This window comes from Impatiens glandulifera, chromosome 3, assembly GCF_907164915.1.
Source record: "Impatiens glandulifera chromosome 3, dImpGla2.1, whole genome shotgun sequence".
Lineage (NCBI taxonomy): Eukaryota > Viridiplantae > Streptophyta > Magnoliopsida > Ericales > Balsaminaceae > Impatiens > Impatiens glandulifera.
In genome coordinates, this window is record NC_061864.1 from 54,670,498 (window position 1) to 54,692,431 (window position 21,934).

Consider the following 21,934-nt stretch of genomic DNA (forward strand, 5'->3'; position numbering starts at 1 on the left):
TCATAAATAATCCATCTATTTATATTGTATTAATATTCAATATCCGGGTCATATATTCAGTGAATCAATTTTTGTCAAGTAATAAAATCTTGTTTAACCTTTCAAAATATCAACACACTTTCTATTCAAAAAAATAAAGTGTATAGGTTTCTAGTCAATGAAATAAAGTTGTTTACATTATGCCCTATATATTGTTTTGTTATTGAAACTTCATTTAATTAATTTATTGTCCTTTTTATTAAACAATTCTTAATTCATAAAAATCAAGTTTAATAATATTTTTTTGATTTAAATTAAGTAGAAACAAAATTATGATTGTATTTTTTTTTATAAAGGAAACTTTTAACTTAAAAATTATATTTATTTATATTAACTACAAATAATTTAATATTACACTCATTTATAAATTTGAACAAGATAGGTTATGATTCGAGTCTTCATACTATTGTTTTTAAAAAAAAAACATTGGAACAATATAGAGTTAACTAAACAAAAATTGTTAACTCACTAAGTTAGCTTAAATGGTAAAAATAATGCTTAAAAATTCAAAACTCAATTAAGAGGTCATGATTATATGTATAATATTTTTATTTATTTTACCCATATAAATATTAATTTTAAAAAGAGTATATATGTAAATATTAATTTTTTAAATATATATAATAATATACAAAATTGATATGTAACTTTATTTTTTAAATAGTTATATATTAAACATAATAAAAATAAAATGAGAAAAAAAAAACAGAATAAATTGATATCTCTCAAATTCAAAACATATTAAATTTGAGATTTTAAATAAAAATATTATTTATATATATTATTAAATAAAAATATATAAATTAAGACTCAAATTTAAATAAATTATTATTTCATGATAATAATAATTTACAGTATAATTAATTTTAATATATTAACAATTTGCTTTAGAAAAAAAATAAATAAATAAGTTAGATATATCGTGGGAGATACTTGTATTAAAAATAGTTAAATACAATAAATAAAACTATCAACCGTGATTGGCAGTAGAAGTTTCAACTTTCACAATTTAATTAGAACTATAATTTCAGTTATTTAAAAACTTGATATTTATAACCATGGTTATAATTTTTTTCTCTTATATATGTATTATATATATATATATATATGCACTTCAACTTACACTCTTTTAATTAATTAAACTAATCAGACTTCTTCTTTGCAACTTTCACTAAACTGAAATCCACCTGATTTGAAATTGGTGGTTTTCTGGTTTCATTTTTTTTCTTTGATAATCCTCTTTTAAAGCTGTTTTGACAGATTATTCAAAAACATCCTAATTAGAAATGGGTCAAAACATTGGACTCATTTATATAACTGAATCATATGAATCTGATTTAACCTTTTTAAATTTACTTGTTTGGCCCTAGATACAATTGTCATATGATTCATATCTTAATTGAGTGACATAAAGCTTGTTATCTTTGTGTTTTTGATAACTTGTCCATCTTGTACATAAAATAATTTATTATCTTAATGTAGGATAGAATTAATAAACAGTTCTTCATTCAAATATTATAAAATGAACAAAAATGTTACATCATTCTATTAGAAAATGAGCTCCAATATTATGTTCACCATCTTTATTGATGCTTAATGTAAGGGACTAACTGAAAATCTAGGTGACTTAATTTAAAATGTTCCCAAAGTATTTTTATTCGAAAAGAGTTTTGGCTAGCCACCCATCTCGATCAATAAAATTCTTTACGGTGAATTGTTTTAAGCTTGCGTGATTGGGGTCTACATTCTTTGTCCAAGTCGCCCGTTCTGAAGATTTTGCCCCCGACCCTAAACAACCAGCCTCCACATTCGTGAAACGGTCTCTGTAATCAAAGAAAATTATAACCAATCTATTATATAAAATACCCGAAATACAAAAAAATATATATACATTCAAAGAGAAACGAACTCAACTCTTTTCCACCGAAATGCCAAGCATCCCATCCCAAAGGATGCACAACTGAATTCATCGTCGTTTTTGAGAAAATAACTCTATTGAATGGACCATATGCCCTTCCAAGATACGCCTGCCCAGTTCCAACAATAGAACATTTACTAAATACAAAGCCATTTGTATCTTCTTCCAACATTCTTCCTTGCGCGGTTATGTAACCGGGTGTGTTAGTATGACCCATAGTGACATTTATTTTGCATCCCTTCATCAACAAAAAGTAAAACCTAATTAGTTACATAAGAGCCTCAATCATGAATTGTTCATCTTCAAATGCTTTTAGACATATTTTTATTTCAAAAGAAAAAAAAAGAGATCTATACTTCAACATATATACAAATTATAAGGCTTAGAAATTATACAATGGTAATAAACAACCTCAATTTATGGCAAAACCTAACCATATGTAACCATTCAATTCATGACATTATTTGTTGCAAATTAATCATACAACAAAAAGAAAACATTAATTGATACCTTAAAAAAGGATTGACCATGTCCCCAAATAAAATCAGCAGCACCTTGAATGTAGCAATTTTTGTAGTAATGACGGCCCTCGTAAGCACAAAGTGTATCTTGATATCCATAAAAACCACAATTATAGAAAGCCGATTTGTCACCATGTATCATAGCAGCAACTGCTTGTGTAACATCGTTCTTCTGTTTCAAGTTATATGAATTCTGCGTATTTACATTTTTGTTTATGTTAAAATTCAATTATTCTTTATTCTCTACTAATAGGAAATTAATCATTGTTATTCTAACCATGAAAGATATGCTCTTAGCAACAAAATTGTCCGAAAAAGAGGTAAAGGTTGAGCTAGTATCTGTAGCTTGATGGTCGTCCCCCACTATAAGTGTTTTTGCTGATGAGCTCCCCTCTAGAAATATGTATTCCTTCTTGTATGGAATTGTTACCTTTTCACTAAACAAATCAATTAAAATAAAGTAGTGTAAATAAAATGTTATGTAAATAAATAAAACTTCAAATGCACGAGATGTGTATTTACTTATAGACGCCTTTATTAACGACAATGTGAAACCAACCACTATTTCCTTCCGGAACAGAGTCAATCGCATCTTGAATTTTCGTGAATTGCCCATTTCCAGACTTGTCAACAACTACTGTTTTTGAGAATTCATACGAGAGACATGACCCAATAAACAAAGTGAAAGCCAAAACTAATTGCAAACGAAAGGAAGAAGTCATTTCTTACAATATATAATTTGTTAAGTAGTATGGTTGTATTTATAGTTAGAATTTTAAGGATTACTAGTAAACAACAAAAGTTATTTTAATTTATGCATATATTCACCAAATATTAGAAAGAAATATTATACTTTTTTAAAAATTATAGTAACTTCATTATTATTAATTGTTAATTCAATAGCTCAAATGGGAAGAGTGATTATTAAGATATCAAATATCACTTGATCGATTGTTCGATTCTCAACATATGGTATTGAAGCCAACGTAATAAATTTGTGGGTAATGTTAGTTTCCAATATTAAAAAAATAATATTAATAAAAATGTATCCTTATATATTTGTGAAATCAATTGAAAGGATTTTAAATATTTAAAGAAATAAATTTTTATTATATATATTTATTTATTTTCTATATTTATTTTTTTATTTTAGAAATTATTAAATATTTTACATTCATCCCCAACTTTTAACTTAGTGATTTGAGTTAGAGGAAGGATAGGGAGAGCGATGCTAGGGTAGCGAATTTTCAGCGACCTCACACCTGACAACTACGTGAAAAAATAAATCACATAGGAAAAAAATATAATGAAAAAAATATAATGTAAAACGTTATAGAGTGAAACTTAAAGAGAGAAAACTATGTTTGGAATAAAATAAGCCCGAACATGATCGTCCGAACATGGTCATGTTCCAGACATAACTTTTTCTTTATAACTTTTTACATTTATAACTTTCTCTAACTTTATATATTATACTTTTTTTTCCTCTTCCTATCATTATATACCCTATCAATTTATATTATTTATATTGAATATTGATTCTCTAAGTAAATTTTAAAATAAAATAGTGTTAAAATAACGTTTTGTAAAAAATAAAATTATTTTATTAAGAGGGTAATGAATAATTTTTCCTGAAATTTAAAAATTGTTCTCTATAGTCTAATTTTACTCTAACTACTATTAAATAAACTTAACATAATGCATTTGTGTTGCAAATAAATAAAAATTATATTTACAAAGACTAAATAAACAATACTTACATCTTTGTGGTCGTCATCATTATCGTTTTCATCATCTTCATTATCATCTTCGTCGTCAACATCTATGGTTTGAACATGATGATGTTTCAATAGTTGGGACAACCTAGTAATCGTCTTTTTTCTCTCATTATTCATTGTTTTCGTTATTCATACAAAAAAGGATAACAAATTTTATTAAAAATATCCATTTAACTTTTTTCTCATCAGCGACATCTTCCTCTTCGACTTTTTACTCTAATTTCTCGGTTAACCAACAATAACTCAATAACCTCTCATATTACTAATCTTGTGACCTCACTTATGCACTCAAACACCTCAACAATACCAACCTCTTTACCATAAATTTTGACAAATCAACCATCTTATAATATTAATAACCTCTTTACCATCAATTCTTCGGTAAACAACCAAATTAATTCATATATTTAACCACCAATATTTTTTGTTCTCCAATCAACAATATCTCATACTAATCTTGTGACCTTTTATTCTTTTAATCCGACTCTTACCACTAGATTATATTGGTGGCTATATATTTTATATTTATTTAATAATATAAGAAACAAAAACTAAATCTGAATAATACAAATTTTCTAATAAAAATATCAATTATCCATTATATTAATAATTCATTTTAATACACCCAATTTTAAAGCTCTAAAGGAATGTGCATGCAATCTATCAGTCAAAAGTCATTATTGAGGGAATTTATCTAGAAGTCATTTGGAAATTTTGTTTGACCAAGATGAATTAAATAATCAAAAGTCATTCATTAAGAGAATTAAGTTTATTTAATTTTTTAATGATAAATTTATAGAAATACATGGATTTAATGTTCCATATTTTTTTTTTTTTAAGAAATTGTGTGACATAATCTAATTTATTAAAAAAAATTACAAATTTTTTCTCTCCTCAATATCTATATTTTTTCTAGCAAGTAATATATATATAAAAGTTATTAATTATTTTTCTCTTATATTCCACTTACTTATTTTTAATTTATTAAAAAATTAAAAATTAGATTAGAATAATTAATAAAGAATGGTTAATTATATTATAGATTTAGTAAAAAAAAATCACTCGAGAAGATCTTATGAAAATCGAGCATTTTCACATAGAAAACGTAAAAAATCTATTGGACATTCTAGAAAAAAACATTTGGGAATTGATCCGGATGATTGATGGAAGAAAGACCAAACATATCCCAAACTTCTCGCTCCCACCGGCTAAAAAGAATTAATATCATTCAAATATACATTCGTATTTATTTACATAATCAAACAATATACTATTAATAATTTTATTATTTTTTAATGTTTACTATTAATTTAATTTATTCACTTTTCATATTATTATTATTATTTATTTTAATCGTCATCATCATCATTTTCATCGTCTTCATTATCATCTTCATCTTCATCGTCAACATCTATAATTTGAATATGATAATTTTTCAATAGTTGGGACAACTTATTAATCGTCTTCTTTCTCTCATTGTTCATTGTTTTCGTTATTCATAAAAAATTATAACAAATTTTATTAATATATTCATTTAACATTTTTCTCATCAGCAGCATCGACATATTTCTCTTCGACTTTTTACTCAAATTTTTTGGTTAACTAACAATATGATTTATTACCTAATAAACCTCTCATAATACTAATCTTATGACCTCACTTCTGTACTCAACCATCTCAACAGTACCAATATCTTTTACCATAATTTTTGACAAACCAACCATTTTATAATATTACTAAGTTCTTTACCCTCAATTCTTCGATAAACCAACAAATTCAATCATATATTTAACCACCAATATCTATTGTTCTCCAATGAACAATATCTCAATACTAATCTCGTAACCTTTTAGTATTTTAAGCCGATTTTTACCACTGTGTTACATTGGTGGATATATCTTTTATATTTATTTAATAATATAATAAACCAATACTAAACCTGAATAATACAGATTTTCTAATAAGAAAATATCAATTATTCATTATATTAATGATTCAATTTAATAAACTTAATTTTAATGCTCTAAAAGAATGTGCATGCAATGTATTAGTCAAAAGTCATTATTGAGGGAATTTAACTATGTCATTTGGGAATTTTGTTTGACTAAGATTTATTAAATAATTAAAAGTCATTTAACGATAAATTTGCAAAAGTACATGGATTTAATGTTCCATAGTATTAACCTGTAACACTTATGGATGGTAAGAGATATTATTTTATTTGGTTGAGTGGTGATAGAGAAGTACAACATTTGCAACTTTATATTTTCAATTCAATACCAAATTTGATGAACGCGGGACATTTTAAAAATATAAGTTCAACTTTTAACTAACTAATATATATATAATGATACTTAATTTTTAAAATGTTCCGATTGTCGGGTCGAGAGTTGTGGTTAATTTGGATATATATGTGAGAGTAAATGAATACTTGGGTCGAATTGTGGGTTCATGCGCCCATAAACTTAAAACGGCTAAAAATAAAATTAAATGCTATATGTATGTTTCGAACTTGCAATTTAACCAAAAAAAAGTACAATCTTTTAAACAACTAGACTAATAACACTTTATATTTTAAATTCGATACCAAATTTGATAAACGCTGGACATTTTAAAAATATAAGTTCAACTTTTAAACTAACTAATCTATATATATAATGGTACTTAATTTTTAAAGTGTCCGGATTTCCGGGTCGAGAGTTGCGGTTAATTTAGATATATATGTGAGAGTAAATGGATACTTGGATCGGATTGTGGGTTGACCCCGCCCATAAACTTAAAACGGTTAAAAATAAAATTAAAAATGTTATACGTATATTTTGAACTTCCAACCTAACCAAACAAGTACACACTTTTAACCAACTAGGCTAAAACACTTTATATTTTAAATTCAACACCAAATTTGATTAATGCGGGACATTTTAACAATATAAGTTCAACTTTATATATATATATATATATAATGATGCTTAATTTTCAAAGTTTACAGATTGCCGAGTCGAGAGTTGTGGTTAATTTGGATATATATGTGAGTAAATTGATATTTGGGTCGGATTGTAAGTTGACCCGCCTAAAATTAAAATGGTTAAAAATAAAATTAAAAATGTTATACGTATGTTTCAAACTTGCAACCTAACAAAAACAAGTACAACTTTTTAACCAATTAGGCTAATAACACTTTATATTTTAAATTCAACACCAAATTTAATAAACGCATGACATTTTAATAATATAAGTTAACATTTTAACTCATTAATATATATATATATATAAAATATAGAATGAGAGCGTTCTATTTATTTTAATATATTATTAATGATTTATTAAAAAATTTAAATATTGAATACATATTATTTTTTTTTTATTAATTTTTTTTATTTATATTTTATCCGTGTACGCCGTACTATAATCTTCCTAATATTTATTAAAAAATATTAGACTACTTTGACAATACTTTAGGCATATAAGTCTCAATTTAGTTAGATGTAAAGTGTTAATTAACCAAACATATATTGATTACTTTGTTGATTAAAACAAAACAGAACAGGCCAGGAAAATAAAATTTACTTTTTTAAACCAGAAAAATTATATTAAAAATTAAATGAATTTACATAATTTAAATGAAATATTGAATATATTCTGTTATATATTAAAAAGACAAATAAAATATTTGTGTAATACCATAAAGTTATATATTGAATGCAAGAGTGTGAATACAAGAAAGGTTAGTATAAATTCCTAATGGACTATTTTAATTTCTATATAAATAAATAAAATTGAGTAAATATAATTTAATATTTTATTTTATCATCGTGCCAACACTAATATGTATCCTTATGTATAATTAATTTCTTTTTTCTAAATTTTAAAGATAATTCAAATTTTCAATTGTTCATTTCATTTCTTTCTATTCATTTTTATTTAGAATTACTGTAGTAATGAAGAGATTACATAAATTAATTAGAAATCAAATATTATGGGTTAATCTAATTCAATCAAATGTCAAATATTTTATTATGATAATTATTTATTATAAATTTTTTAAAGAGCATTAAAATTGATAATGTTATATTTTTATTTATTTGTGTTTTTATAAAAAAAAATATTCTCATTTTATTTAAATTAAGAGTTGCATATAAAAAAAAATCAAATTCAAATTCAAAATAAATAATTAATAATTTAAATATCAAATTGTGTAAATAATTTATCAAAACTAAAAATTTTAATGAAAAAATTCAAGGATAAAGTAATTTGTTCGGGGTGACTCAAAAACGAGTTGAATACTTAATTAAACGATAGTGTTGAGGTAGATAAGTCCAACAAACAGGGGTGGAGCCACCCATGTGCTAGGGTGGGCTCTAGCCCCACCTAAATTAAAATCTTAAAAGAAAATTTTTATATATGTGTTTAACATTTGAATCATAGTCAGTTGGCTATGTAATTGAAATGTGAATATAAGGTTAGGTATCAAACCCTGGCCTTATCTTTAATTTATTATATTTTAAAATACAATTTATCTATAAACTAATTCATAATTTTATTAAAATTATTATTATTTTATTTTATATTAACAATATTTATAATAATACATAAATTTTAATTAATATATAAATAAGATTTATTTATATAAAATTTTGTAAATCATATAATAATATTATCTATTTTAAAATTATATTTATATAATAATTATATATATAAAATTTTGTAAATCATATAATAATATTATTTATTTTAATTAATATATAAATAAGATTTATTTATATAAAAAATTATATATAAAATTTAAATCATATAATAATATTATTTATTTTAAAATTATATTTATATAATAATTATATATATATATAATTTTGTAAATTATATAATAATATTATTTATTTTAAAATTATATTTATATAATAATTATACATTATTTTTTATTTATTTCAATATAATTAATAATACAAATTATTTATAAGTGTAAAATATAAAAATTAAAATAATAATAATAGTGTTTTATATTTCTTAATTTTAAACTATTTCAAAAATTTATAAGAAAATATAAATTAATATTAATAAACAAGTTAAAATAAAAAATTTGATATCTCTGTTCAATAACCTAACAAATCTCCTAAAATTAATGTTGATGTAAATTTCTCTTGAACTTGATCCAACATTACGTATTCCGATATGGAAATATCCTTTTAATCAAAAGGATGAAATTAGACGAGCTTATATCAAGATGAGGTCATATCAACCTATTAAGGATGAGTACCCGCCGACCAAATTTGGAAATCAAAATCGACGGTTCCAAAGTCATTGGTTTAAGAAATTTACTTGGTTAAAATACTCTCCTTTGAAAGATGCTACTTTTTGTTTCCCATGTTTCTTGTTTGAACTTAAGCAACCCCAAAAACCTACATTTACAATAGATGGATTCAAATATTGAAAGCGAATTAATGATGAGGATAAATGCTCTTTTGTTATGCATATAGAATATAATATTTCATCACATAATAGGGCAGTTAAATATCTTGATAATCTAATGAATATCCTTGTCATATTGACAAAGTACTAAAAGCACAGTCTTCAGATGAAAAACAAAATAACAGATTACGGCTTACAACAACTATTGAAAGCACTCGGTGACTCACTTTGCAAGCGTGTGCATTTAGAAGGCATGACGAGTTTCCATCTTCTAATAATCGTGGAAATTTTATTGATAAAAAAGAGGAACATAAAAAGTTAAATCTGATATGCAAGTTGGAGTCAGCTCCAGGTAATTTTTCATCCTGACTCCGCCCCTGCCAAAAAACCAATGAAATTGATGTCATAAAAATCTCTATCAAATACTTCAAATATCAACTGAATATTTCAACCTTGTAAGAGATAATTTTCACTTAAGAGATAAAATTATTAAGTAAGGGTGCTGAAATTTTAAATTTTTTAATGTTATAATTAATTTCTATTAATTAGTCCTATTTTGTGATTATTTTGAGTAATTTCTGAAATTTTGTTATTGTATTTTTATTTATTAATAATGTTTTTGATACAACTAATATATTCCGAAATAAGAATACATTACTTAACCATCTTTACATTTTTGTCATGAACCTCTTGTATTTTGTATTAACTCTAATATGAAAAACAAAAAAATAAATTCAAATTTCACTGCAATCAATAAAAAATATTAAATAATAAATAACATAATAGAATAATTGCTAAACTCTATTTTATATCATAATACATACTTTCAATATTTTGTATAATTAATATTCTTTTCCCATATCTAATTTGTAGGTTTCACTCCTATATCTTCTCAAATCTCTTTACATTCCTTTTGTTTTTCATTTCTGTTTCAACCGCAAAAAGATGCTATGCAGGAAGGATGCTCCTTTTAGAAGGACGAATCGCCCCTAGTTAAAACATTATTAATTTCAACAAAAGAAAATTCCATACAAATATTATACAAGTGAAATGTTAAAATAAATTAAAAAAAACATTTGACCTTTTTAGGGTAGAAAGGTTCACATATCGTCTTAATTAGCAACGATGCCACGAGCAGGGACAAACGCACGATTTAGATTTGGGGTAGGCTTGAAAAAATTTAGGATAAACTTAAAGAAAAACAAGAAAATTTTAGATAAAAAATAGATCAAAGTAGATTTTACCATTCTTTTAATAATTAAATAAACAAAAAGTTAATTATATTAATTATATTGAATTTTTTTTTAAAATTAGAAGGACGAATCACCCCGAATTAAAACATCATTAATTTCAAGTGAAATGTTGAAATAAATGAAAAAAACATTTGACCTTTTTAGGGTAGAGGGTTCACATGTGGTCTTAGCAACGACGCAACGGACAGGGACCGACGCATAATTTATATTTAGGGTAGGCTTGAAAAAAATTTAAGATAAACTTAAAGAAAAAATAAGAAAATTTTGGATAAAAATTAAATAAAAGTAATTTTACCATTTTTTTTAATAATTAAATAAACAAACAGTTAATTATATTGAAATTTTTTAAAAATCATATTTTTATCGTAAAAAATAAAATATATTTTTTGTGATTAGGCTTCAGCCTACCCTGAACTCCTACATAGATCCATTCCTATCAACGAGATTCTTTTCTTTGCTCTTGAAAATGTTAGAATATCGTTTTTAACCAACATATACATGAATATATTCTATTATTTGACTTGCATTGTAATGGACTGTTTGGTCCCAATCTTATTATGTTTCTTACTATAAAATCACTATCAAGTAAAAAATATTACGTTTTCAAAAAACCAACAATAGTACAATTGTAAATCAAGTTTAAATGTGAAAACGTATTGTCATTCATGTTTCACTTGTCTTAATCTTTGTAATTTTAAAAATATATATTGTTTATAAAAAAAAAGGTTCAGACATAATTTTATTAGTTAGGCTCTATAAGATAATATTCTATATTTTAAAAATAAATAAAATCTTTGTTTTTATTAAACTATGTTATTCAAATGAATGTATTATTATTAATTGAACACAAACTTGATCAAATATTACTACAAGAAAATAATATCAAATTGCAAGATATTGGTGCAAATAAATTATTTTTAATGCATTTTTAAGAACTGTAATTCACATTGCAACAATCTAACAAAATATTACCAATCTTTCAATTATATTTTCACTAAAATATGTTTTTACGTAAAATATAATTCAAAAAATATATATTTTAAAATATATCACTAAAAAATAAAAATTTTAATATTTTTTCTAAAGTTATATAAATATATTATTGCAACTAATTTAATAACACATAAACAAAAATAATGCTAATAATATCACTATTATCTATTGTCATTAATATTAGAAAATTATTTAACAACAAAATATATTTCCATTATTTATTTTAACACATAATATATAAATAAAACTGTGAAAGTTTCAAAATAAATTATAAAATAACACTGTTACAGTTAGCTTTAATAATAAAATTTCTAATATATATTGTATTACCACTAATAACAAAAAAAATCGCAACTAGTTCTTTAATTTGATGAAAAAGTATTACAGCAAACTAAATTGCAATTATATTTATTAGCTGTAAAAATATTGTTCAAAATATTTGTAACCTATCAGTAATATGTTTTGCATTAACAATAATAAATAATATTTTCGCAACTAATTTTTAATTCTAGGATATCATATTATTACAAATTACATTAAATGAATATTTAATAGTTTTAAAAATATTGTTTAAAGATTTAGCAACATGTTTGCAATATGTTTCGTATTAATAATTATAAAAAATATCTTCAAAGCTAATTCTGCAATTTTATGATAAAGTAATATTGCAAACTAAATTGCAATAATATTTAATATTTTTAAAATATCGTTCGAATTATTCGTAATCTGTTAGTAATACATTTTACATTAAACTAGCTATATCAATTTTTAGTTTTACCAAATATTAAAAAACTTTGAATACAAAATTAGTTACAGTTTATATTAAATTCAATCGCTCATTTTCAATATTAATATTAATCTTATGGTAACTCCCAAGAATCGCTCGCCCGTAGCTTAGAATTTATTTGGATAACACATGGCAATTTAAAGAATATCGTAGAGTGGCTCGAGATTCGATACATTTCAATATTGATTTGCATGTTAGATGTCCTATTTAAAAGAAACTATTATTTTAAAAAAATACCTAGGAGCTTTAGAAATTAGTTATTTAAAATTAATTAATTTTATTCAAATTTTAATAATTTAAAGATCAAATAATAATTTAAACCAAAACTCGGTTTAAATTAATCAAACATAACTAATTTATAAGATTATTTATTTGAAAAACGAGTCGCCAAATGATTTTTTAGAAAAATAAATAAAAGGGTACGTATATAAACGTACGTTATACTAGAGTTTTAAAGGACGATTTTTAATTTTAAAATAAACAAAAGTATGGCTATTACAAGTTTTATTTATATTTATTTCATTTAATTAGTAGTTCGGGATATAAACAATGATATATTTAAATTACGTAAATAATTGTACAAAATTATTTAAAAGGGCGTACATGTGATTGCGTTGATATAAAACCGAGTGAAACCCTAAAAAATATTAGAAAAGTGTTAGAATTTAAAAATAAATTTCAAATGGGGCTTTAGCCAAAATGTTTGTTTAGAAAAATACCAAAAAAATTTAAATACCATTTTCTAACCTTTTGAGATTATTTGAAAATTGATTGGGGTTCAAAAATTACAAAAATAATTTTGGATTTTGAAAAGTGGAACCAAACAGACCTTATAACCGGACTCATAAGGTCTAGGTCCAGTTTTTCCGATCTGGACTCGGTCTAAACAAGGGTGGTCTAGATTAGGGTTAGTAAGAGCGAATTCATGAATTTTTTTTCCACTGGGCTAAAAAAGTAATAGGTATTACACTAATAAGAATAATATGGTAAATATATTAATCAAACCGTTCCAAGAATATCCTTACTAAAATAAAATAAATATATAAAACCTAATAAAATATAATAATACTCGATTTTAAAATATATATATATTAAGAAAACGTGAGAATAAAATTGATTTGGTTTTAAATAATAAAAAACTAACTATATAAATAAAAACAAATATAAAAATTTAATTTAATGGATTTTAGTCTAATTTTGCGAGAATATAAGAAAAAAAATATATAAATAAAAACAAAAATAAAATTGTGGTAAAGACAAATTATAAAGTGAAGACTCTAGATTACGATTATAGAATAGTAATGCATATAAATTGTTTTGGAAGAATAATAATATATCAAATTATTTATTTAAATACCGAACAAAATCAATATAACTGTTTTAACTTGTTTATTAATATATATTTTTGGGAAAACGGTTAAAACCATTTCATTAAAATCCCAAAAGTAAGAGGGTCAGAAATCAAAGGTAGACAAATCCTAACTATGATTAAGGATGACAATCAAAAGACCCTAAAAAACTAAATTCATACATTCTTAAAAACAGAGATTACAAACAAAAAAGACTACATTCAAACCTAATCATCCGAGCTTGGGATTTTCGCATGCCATCTATTTTCATTGAGATGCATTCTTCCCCTTCCTCTTCCTCTCCCTCTCCCTCTTCCTCTAACGATAGAATGAGATTGTATTGAAGAGGATATTGAGTATTGTTGATTCTCATTTTGAATTCTCTCTTTGTACGAGTCTGTTCTGATTTGATAGAAAGAATTATTTCTGAGAATTTCAGGGCTTTTACCTTTGTTATCTTCAACTTGAATTTCTGTATTCTTGTCTTCATTATCTTCAGCTTCGGCTTCAGACTCCACAATAGTTTTGAAATCTTATTTATCGGCTTTAGAATTCTCTGTTTCAGCTTTGAAATTCTGGGTGTTTTTCTCTGGAGTTTCCTCAACAACAACTTGAGGTTCATCTTCCATTTTCATCCCAATCCTTCGCATTACAAAATATTTTCTTTTCCTCTCGACCTTGATTCCCTTTACTGTATTTCTTTCGCTGCTTTCCTTTATCTCAGAATCCTTCTTGCTTTTTTCCTCTACATTTCCTCATTTTTGTCTTTTTTTATCACTATCCTTAACTTCCACAATATGCTCTCCCATGCTTGATTCTTCCATTTCATTTTCCTACTTTTTTGCTTCCCAGGCTTTCATGATTTTTTTTCTTCCTCAATTGCTTTTGCACATTTAGTACTAACATGTTGGAATGTATTGCAGAAAGCACACCTGTTTGGCTATGGGCTTTCCATTCCTATCAACAACTGTCATGTTTTTTGGTAGTGTATTTTGAGGATGCACTTCAATGCTTATTCTAGCAAAAGTAAGGTGCTCTCCTTCCTCTGTAATTGTGTCCATATATAATGGTTTCCCCAATAGACTAGTAAAGTGACTTAGAGCTTATGGATTATACATGTGTGCTGGGATGTTCCTAAGTTTGAACCATATTTGGGCTGTTTCCTTTGGCTTGCTTAGAAGGCTCAATTCTTCAGACCATCTCTCCAACTTCATACCGTTGGATCCAATATAAGTATGCCCAATTTTCAGAATATCATTCAAGTTCGTTCATTTTTTGAATTGTAGAAAATAAAGATCGTGGATGTTTGTAGAAACCTTCTCCAGTCCCTTCTGATCTTATTGTTTCATTAATGATTCCTTAGTGTTTGGAAAAGATACACGATTCTTTCCTATATAGTTCCCAACAACTACATTTTCCCATTCTTTGACGCATTTCTCCTCCACTTCAGTGTGCAATTTAAATTCAAAAGGAGAGTTGAGAATCTTAACTTTTGTTTTAAACTAACCCAAGTAAATTTGACCTTTGTATGAATGATCTTCTGCTTTCTTTTTTACATTTTTTTCCAGACTACATTACCTTCTAGTTGAAATTGCTCTTGATAGTATAGGTCTTTGATTTTGGGGACTTCATTAGCTCTCTCATTATTTCCACTAACTAGTTTACTATCTTTTCGTATTTTTCCTTCTTTAGTAGGTTCCAATCTTGTAGATAATGTATATTCAATTGGACGGTTGTTTGCTGTATTTTCTCTTTGTTGAGCACAATCTCTCCTTTCTTTGCATACATCAATAACTTTGTGATTTAATTTTTAATTCCAAAGAGGTTTGCTCTTTCATTATACCCAACCTTCCATATTCCTTCATTTTCCCCTTATTTTCCTGCTGCATTTTCTTCAGAATTTATATCAGTAATTGAATCTTTACCTTTGCTGCATTCCTGTTTTTCATGAATAATTTCTTCAGCAATCTTATCGATTTCTTTTTCAGTTAACTCCCTTAAACCTTCCATCACAAATTCTCTGACTTCCTTATTCTTATTTCTTTTCTTTCTTCCCATTTTGATGAATAGTAGAACACAACAATAAAATAGAGCAATAACAGAATAGGGTACACTAGTAACCCTAACTATTAGAGAACATGTTAAACTAGAAACCCTAACCTTCTAACCAAGCTTTGCAGATGAATAAACGACCTAGTTATTAAAGTTGATACCGTACTGTTCGTGCTGATTGTGTCGATCGTGCCGATCGTGTTGATTTTGCCGATTGTGCGCACGTTCTTGAATTGACAAGCGACTTTGAGCGACTAGCAATCGCGACCACAATAAGCGAAATCGTGACCTTGATACCATGACGATTGTGTTGTTTTTCCGTTCGTGCCGTGAAATCTCCAGAGGTTTCTCTTTGATATATTATTGATATTATATTGTTTATTAATACTAATTTATATTTTATAATTTTTTTTAAATAGTTTAAAATAAAGAAATATAAAAAACTATTTTAGCGTTATATTTATATAAATTATTATTTTAATCTTTATATTTTACTGTTTTAAGTAATTTGTATTATTAGTTATATTGAAATTAGTAAAAAATAATATATAAATATAATTTTAAAATAAATAATACTATTATATGATTTACATTATTTCATATATAGTTATTTATACTTTAATTTATAAAAATAAATCATTTTAATGTATTAATATAAATATTTGTCTAATTGAAAATATTGTTTGTATAAAATAAAATATAAATAATAATTATTTTAATAAAATCATATTTGAAATTAGAAAAAAATTAGTTTACAAATAAATTATATAGAAGATGAGGCCAAGGGTTACCTTGTATATAACTTTCAGCTACAAAGCAAACTGGACAAGGTCATATATGTTAAACTTATATATATATATTTATATAATATTATCAACCATTTACACTGGGCTACAACCCAAAGCAGCCCGCAACGTAGTTCCTCCATTTGGTTAGGTGGTTCTCGGTCCTAAGATTAAGAGGTCCTCGGTCCTAGGTTAAGAGAAGGCTCGGTCATAGGTTAGAAAAATCGGTCCTAGACTAAAGGGAGGGCTCGGTCCTAATCCTCGATCCTAGCTCAAGAACACTGGTTCTTGACTCAAGAACATCGGTTCTTGGTCTCGGTCCTATCTAAGATTCTTAGTCCTCATCCTCGATCCCAATAGGACCGAATGTTCTTGATTTGGTCAAGAATTACAGGTCATGTAATTTTTTATTTAGATCTTGGAATCAAGATCTATAAGTTGGAATCAGGATCTATAAGATGCAATCAACTCATATGATTGTAGGGAATAAAAGCCCTAACCCTAATCACGATCAATTTATCCCTACCAAGATCAATTTCTAAAAATTGTTTTTTGTCAAAATTTGGGATATTTTGTATTAGGCTATTTTAAGGTCTGTTTTTTTTTTCCATTAGCTTTGAAACGATGAACATAATTGTTTGGTCAAATTATTTTGACTAAGGTTCAAACTATTCTGACTAACGGTATTTTGATGATGAACTTGTATAAAACTTAAATAAGAAGAAAACTAAGTCGTCTAATTGTTTTTGTGTAGGTGCATCAAAACATGCTAAGTTTGACTTAGCTTGAATCTAGTTCATTAGACGTATTGGTTATTAGACGTAGTTAGACGTGCAGTCTAACAGAGACATAGTTAGACGCGCAGTCTAATAGACGTAGTTAGACGTGCAGTCTAACAGAGACATATTTAGAAGCATTGTCTAACGGAGACGTAGTTAGACGTGCAGTCTAACAGAGACGTAGTTAGACGTGCAGTCTAACAGACGTAGTTAGACGTGTAGTCTAACGGACGTAGTTAAACATGCAGTCTAACAGACGTAGTTAGACGTGGAGTCTAATGGAGACGTAGTTAGACATGTAGTCTAACAGACGTAGTTAGACGTGCAGTCTAACAGACGTAGTTAGATGTGCATTCTAACAGACGTAGTTAGACGTGCAGTCTAACAGAGACGCAGTTAGATGTGTAGTTTAACAGACGTAGTTAGACGTGTAGTCTAACGAATACGTAGTTAGACGTGCAGTCTAACAGATACATAGTTAAACATGCAGTCTAACAGATGTAGTTAGACGTGTAGTCTAACAGACGTAGTTAGACGTGCAGTCTAACAGACATAGTTAGACGTGTCGTCTAATAGATGAAAGTTAGACGTAGAGAGTCTAACTCCTTCAGATTAGTCTGAAGGGACACGTAGTTAGATGTGTCGTTTAACTCCATTTGACTTGGTAGTCTAATGGATCCTGTTATTAGACGGGGGCATCTAACTTCATTAGACTTGACAATCTAATGAAGCACGTCTAATGCCTCGCTTCAGCAGTTGCTTGAAGTTAGCATTCGTCTACCCACGATCAACTAGCTGTACGTTACTCTTGCTCCATTAATCCGTTCAGATCAGTACGACAACCAATTCCATCCAATGAATTAATGCCACGTAAGCAAATATTCTTCCCACTACTTGTTTCTTACAAGACAATCCTAGAAGAATATTCGCCACACTACCAGATTGGTACGGTCACGATCTTTGTGCACAGAGTCTGCTGTACCTGTGTACTTTGGAGGTTTTCCAATGGGTGTTTTCCACGTGTCACTGTAGAAGATTCGACCATTGGTACATGTTCTCTATTTAAATATCCTTAAGGACAACAGACGAACATACACGAACGAACAATCAAGTTAGCTAATTAGCAATTCTACTGAACTCACAATCGCTCTTACAAATTGCTTTCTTGCTTACTGTGTTTTACATCAAGAGAGAGATAGAATCAAAGTATTGTCTAGCTAAGTGATATTCTTTTATATACTGTTAGTTGAACAGAGTCTGTTCTGTTCAACAGTGATCTAGCTTTGAAACTGTATTTGATTATAAGAAAAGTATAGTGAATCTTTCTGGTGGTTGGAAGAAGCGGTGACGTAGGAGAGTTTTGTTCCGAACATCTATAAACAACTCTTTATGTCATTTACATTATGTTATCTTCTCATTAATCGTTTCTTAGCTTTAAACCTGAGCGAACGTTTCCGCACTTGAATCGCTTCAAGAGTTTGCAAGGGTTTGTGAAGAATAGAAAGTGATATTAATCCCTAATAGAATTTCTATCCAACCGTTTTCTAGAAGTTGTCACCAATAGTTAGAACCTGTCTCTATTGGTGCCACTAATCATTTTAATTGGTATCAAAGCGGTGTTTCTATTATCAAACTTTCACTAAGAATATCGACCATAACTAAAGATGCCAGTGCTACCGCAATCCCCACATTCTCAAGAAAAAACTATATCATGTGGAAGAAGAGAGTTCGTGCTCACCTCTCTTCTCTTCATGACGACATATGGAATGTTATCACAGATGGTCACATCAAGATTGATAAGGAGAAATCCGAATGGATCAGTGAAGACAAAAGGAGAAACAACCTCAACAACATCACATTAAACGTGCTGTACAGATCTCTTGATGACAGTATGTTCAACTACATCATCGAGTATGATACTGCCAAGGAGATCTGGGACAGACTTACCCAACTATGTAAGAGAAATAAGAAAACAAAGTAGAACAACATCATGGTTGTCACTCAACAGTTCGATAGTTTCAAAATGCGTCCTAGAGAAACAATGACTGAGTTTGACACAAGGTTCAGTAATATTATCTCCACTCGCTCTATTCTCGGCAAGACCTACAGCAACAGGAAGATTGCTATCAAGGTTATGCATGCTTTGCCAAGGGAATAAGACATAAAGACGATGGCTATGAGGGAGTCCAGAGACCTCAACAAGATCTCGCTCTTTGATTTGTTTGCTGATCTCAAGGCCTATGAGTTCGAGTTGAACTCAAGGATTGGAAAAGATCAACCCTCATCCATCATCATTGCCAAAGCTTTGGTGACTGTTGAAGAGTCACTAGTTGCTCCTGATGTGAAGACAACTGCTCAGCAGCGATGCTATGTCTCTCTTTGTGAAGAAGTTTGAAGACTTCATGAAGAAGAGAAACTTTAACTCAAGCTCTTCAAAGTGTTTTAACTTTGGTATTCTAGGTCATTACTAGTCGGAATTTCGGAAGACGAAGCATGATGAGAAGAAGAAGGACGAAGAAAAGGAGTTGAAGGCTCTTGTGGAAGAGGACGGGAAGAACAGACGAAACTATAATGACTCTTACTCTTCATCCAGCGACAGTGATGAAAACGAGGTTGCTTGTTTCATGGCAAGAGAAGAAGAAACTCAGGAAACTGAGGTATATGACTTCTCTTCTGAAAAATTTTCAAGGGAACAACTGGTAAATACACTACATGACATGGTCATAGAGTACAGAAAGCTAGCAGAATCCCTAAATGAAATAAAGTCTTCATCTAAAGTGTCTCAATCTGCTTTGTCTCAAACTCTAGAATAAAAAACTCTTGAAAATGACAAGATCGAGATTTCGTCTGAGAATGAGATGCTCAAGGAACATATTCAAACTCTTTCTTCTAAAACAAAAGGTTAAACTATGTTGTTAGTGCTTGAACAAGGTCTAGAGAAGCTGTCAAATATCAGATTAGTCTGTTGAAGCCTGTTGGATCTAAATCTGGTTTAGGATTTGATAGAGATGACCCAAACTAGTCCTACAAAAAGCTAAACTCAACAACTGACAAGCTTAAGCCAATAAGTTTTGTCAAAGAGAGTCTAACTAACATTGAATCTGATCCAATTCATGAAGAGTTAACTTTAAAAAATGAAATAACTTATGTTCCGCCAATGGTTAGCTGACTGAAAATTAAGTTAGAAGCAGCCAACAAGTCTGGCAATCTAAAACCTAACTCAAAGTTAAGGAGTTTTAAAATAAAATCATCTTCAAAAGCTAAGAGATTAGTGGCTAGTAGGAAGACGTCTGCTAAGTCAAAATCATACACACTAATGACAACACAAAATGGGAAATCCATTAAACTAACTCAAATATGGATTTCTAAGGGACTGATTGATCGAGGACCCAATTGAATGTGGGTACCAATGTTTGTAAATATTTTCTTATGTAGGTGATATATGAAAGCTGCAGGAAGGAAGTATGGAGCATACTTTTCTGAGTATACATTTTAGGAGATCAACAATTGCCCTTTCTATTCTTAAGGACTAAGTGTTTTATGTTTCAAGAATATTTTTGCTTTTAAGGACCTCAAAACATTCATTTATTCATTTTGTACATGCACAAAATGAGAGGGAAATTTATTATGAAAATAAAGATGCACGCAAACAAAATGCTTTAATCGGTCTATTAGACGAGGTCGTCTAAAAAAAGCATGTACTTAGGCATATTTTTACCTACACATTATATGCATCTAAGTCAACGTGTCTTGGTTAATAACCTGCGCAATTAGACGTTGACGTCTAATAGACGTTAGACGTTTATAAGACAAGAGCAATTAGATGCTCACGTCTAACCAAACACACATCTAATACGTGTTGTTCATGCGTAATTAGACGTCAATGTCTAATAGACGTTAGACGTTTGTAAGACACGTGATTAGACGCTTGCGTCTAATAGACCTATGCGTCTAATAGACGTTTAGATCTCATAGATTGTAGAAGTAAGAAAAACGTCTAACTACGTGTGTATTAGACTGATCAAGAATAGTTGTCCCACCTGCCATGTCATATAATTTTCCCGCTCAAACATAAAAATAGTCATCTCCGAATAACATGAAGACACGTGTCTTTCAAGTTAAGAGAAAATGACTTATATACCCCCAAAATTAATGATGACTCTATGGGAAAGGACGTCTAACATTAATTAATGAGTTCTACCTCTAGGAAAAGTGACAGTTAAGCCATGCGACTCCTAAAAATCTATTTAAGGACATCGTGCATGAGATCGAAA

At 27.7% G+C, this 21,934-nt stretch overlaps 1 protein-coding gene across 1 annotated transcript; it reads right to left on the reverse strand.

Annotated features, from left to right (window-relative positions):
* Window positions 1–1,798: 1,798 nt before the first annotated feature.
* Window positions 1,799–3,200, reverse strand: LOC124930398 (probable pectinesterase 29). The gene is made up of 4 exons (XM_047470745.1): window positions 3,001–3,200; window positions 2,756–2,915; window positions 2,468–2,671; window positions 1,799–2,195 (listed from the first exon to the last, which is right to left on the reverse strand). The coding sequence occupies exons 1-4, from the start codon at window positions 3,198–3,200 to the stop codon at window positions 1,893–1,895; spliced, it is 867 nt and encodes a 288-aa protein (XP_047326701.1). The 3' UTR covers window positions 1,799–1,892.
* Between the last annotated feature and the right edge of the window lie 18,734 nt (window positions 3,201–21,934).

What these genes read in the sequence shown, in the direction of transcription:
- LOC124930398 (XM_047470745.1), bottom strand. Translation starts at nt 3,200, where the DNA reads ATGACTTCTTCCTTTCGTTTGCAATTAGTTTTGGCTTTCACTTTGTTT. An exon ending in GTTAATAAAGGCGTCTATAA is followed by an intron (nt 2,916 to 3,000) that starts GTAAATACACAT and finishes TGATTTGTTTAG; the next exon opens with TGAAAAGGTAACAATTCCAT. An exon ending in CTAAGAGCATATCTTTCATG is followed by an intron (nt 2,672 to 2,755) that starts GTTAGAATAACA and finishes GTAAATACGCAG; the next exon opens with AATTCATATAACTTGAAACA.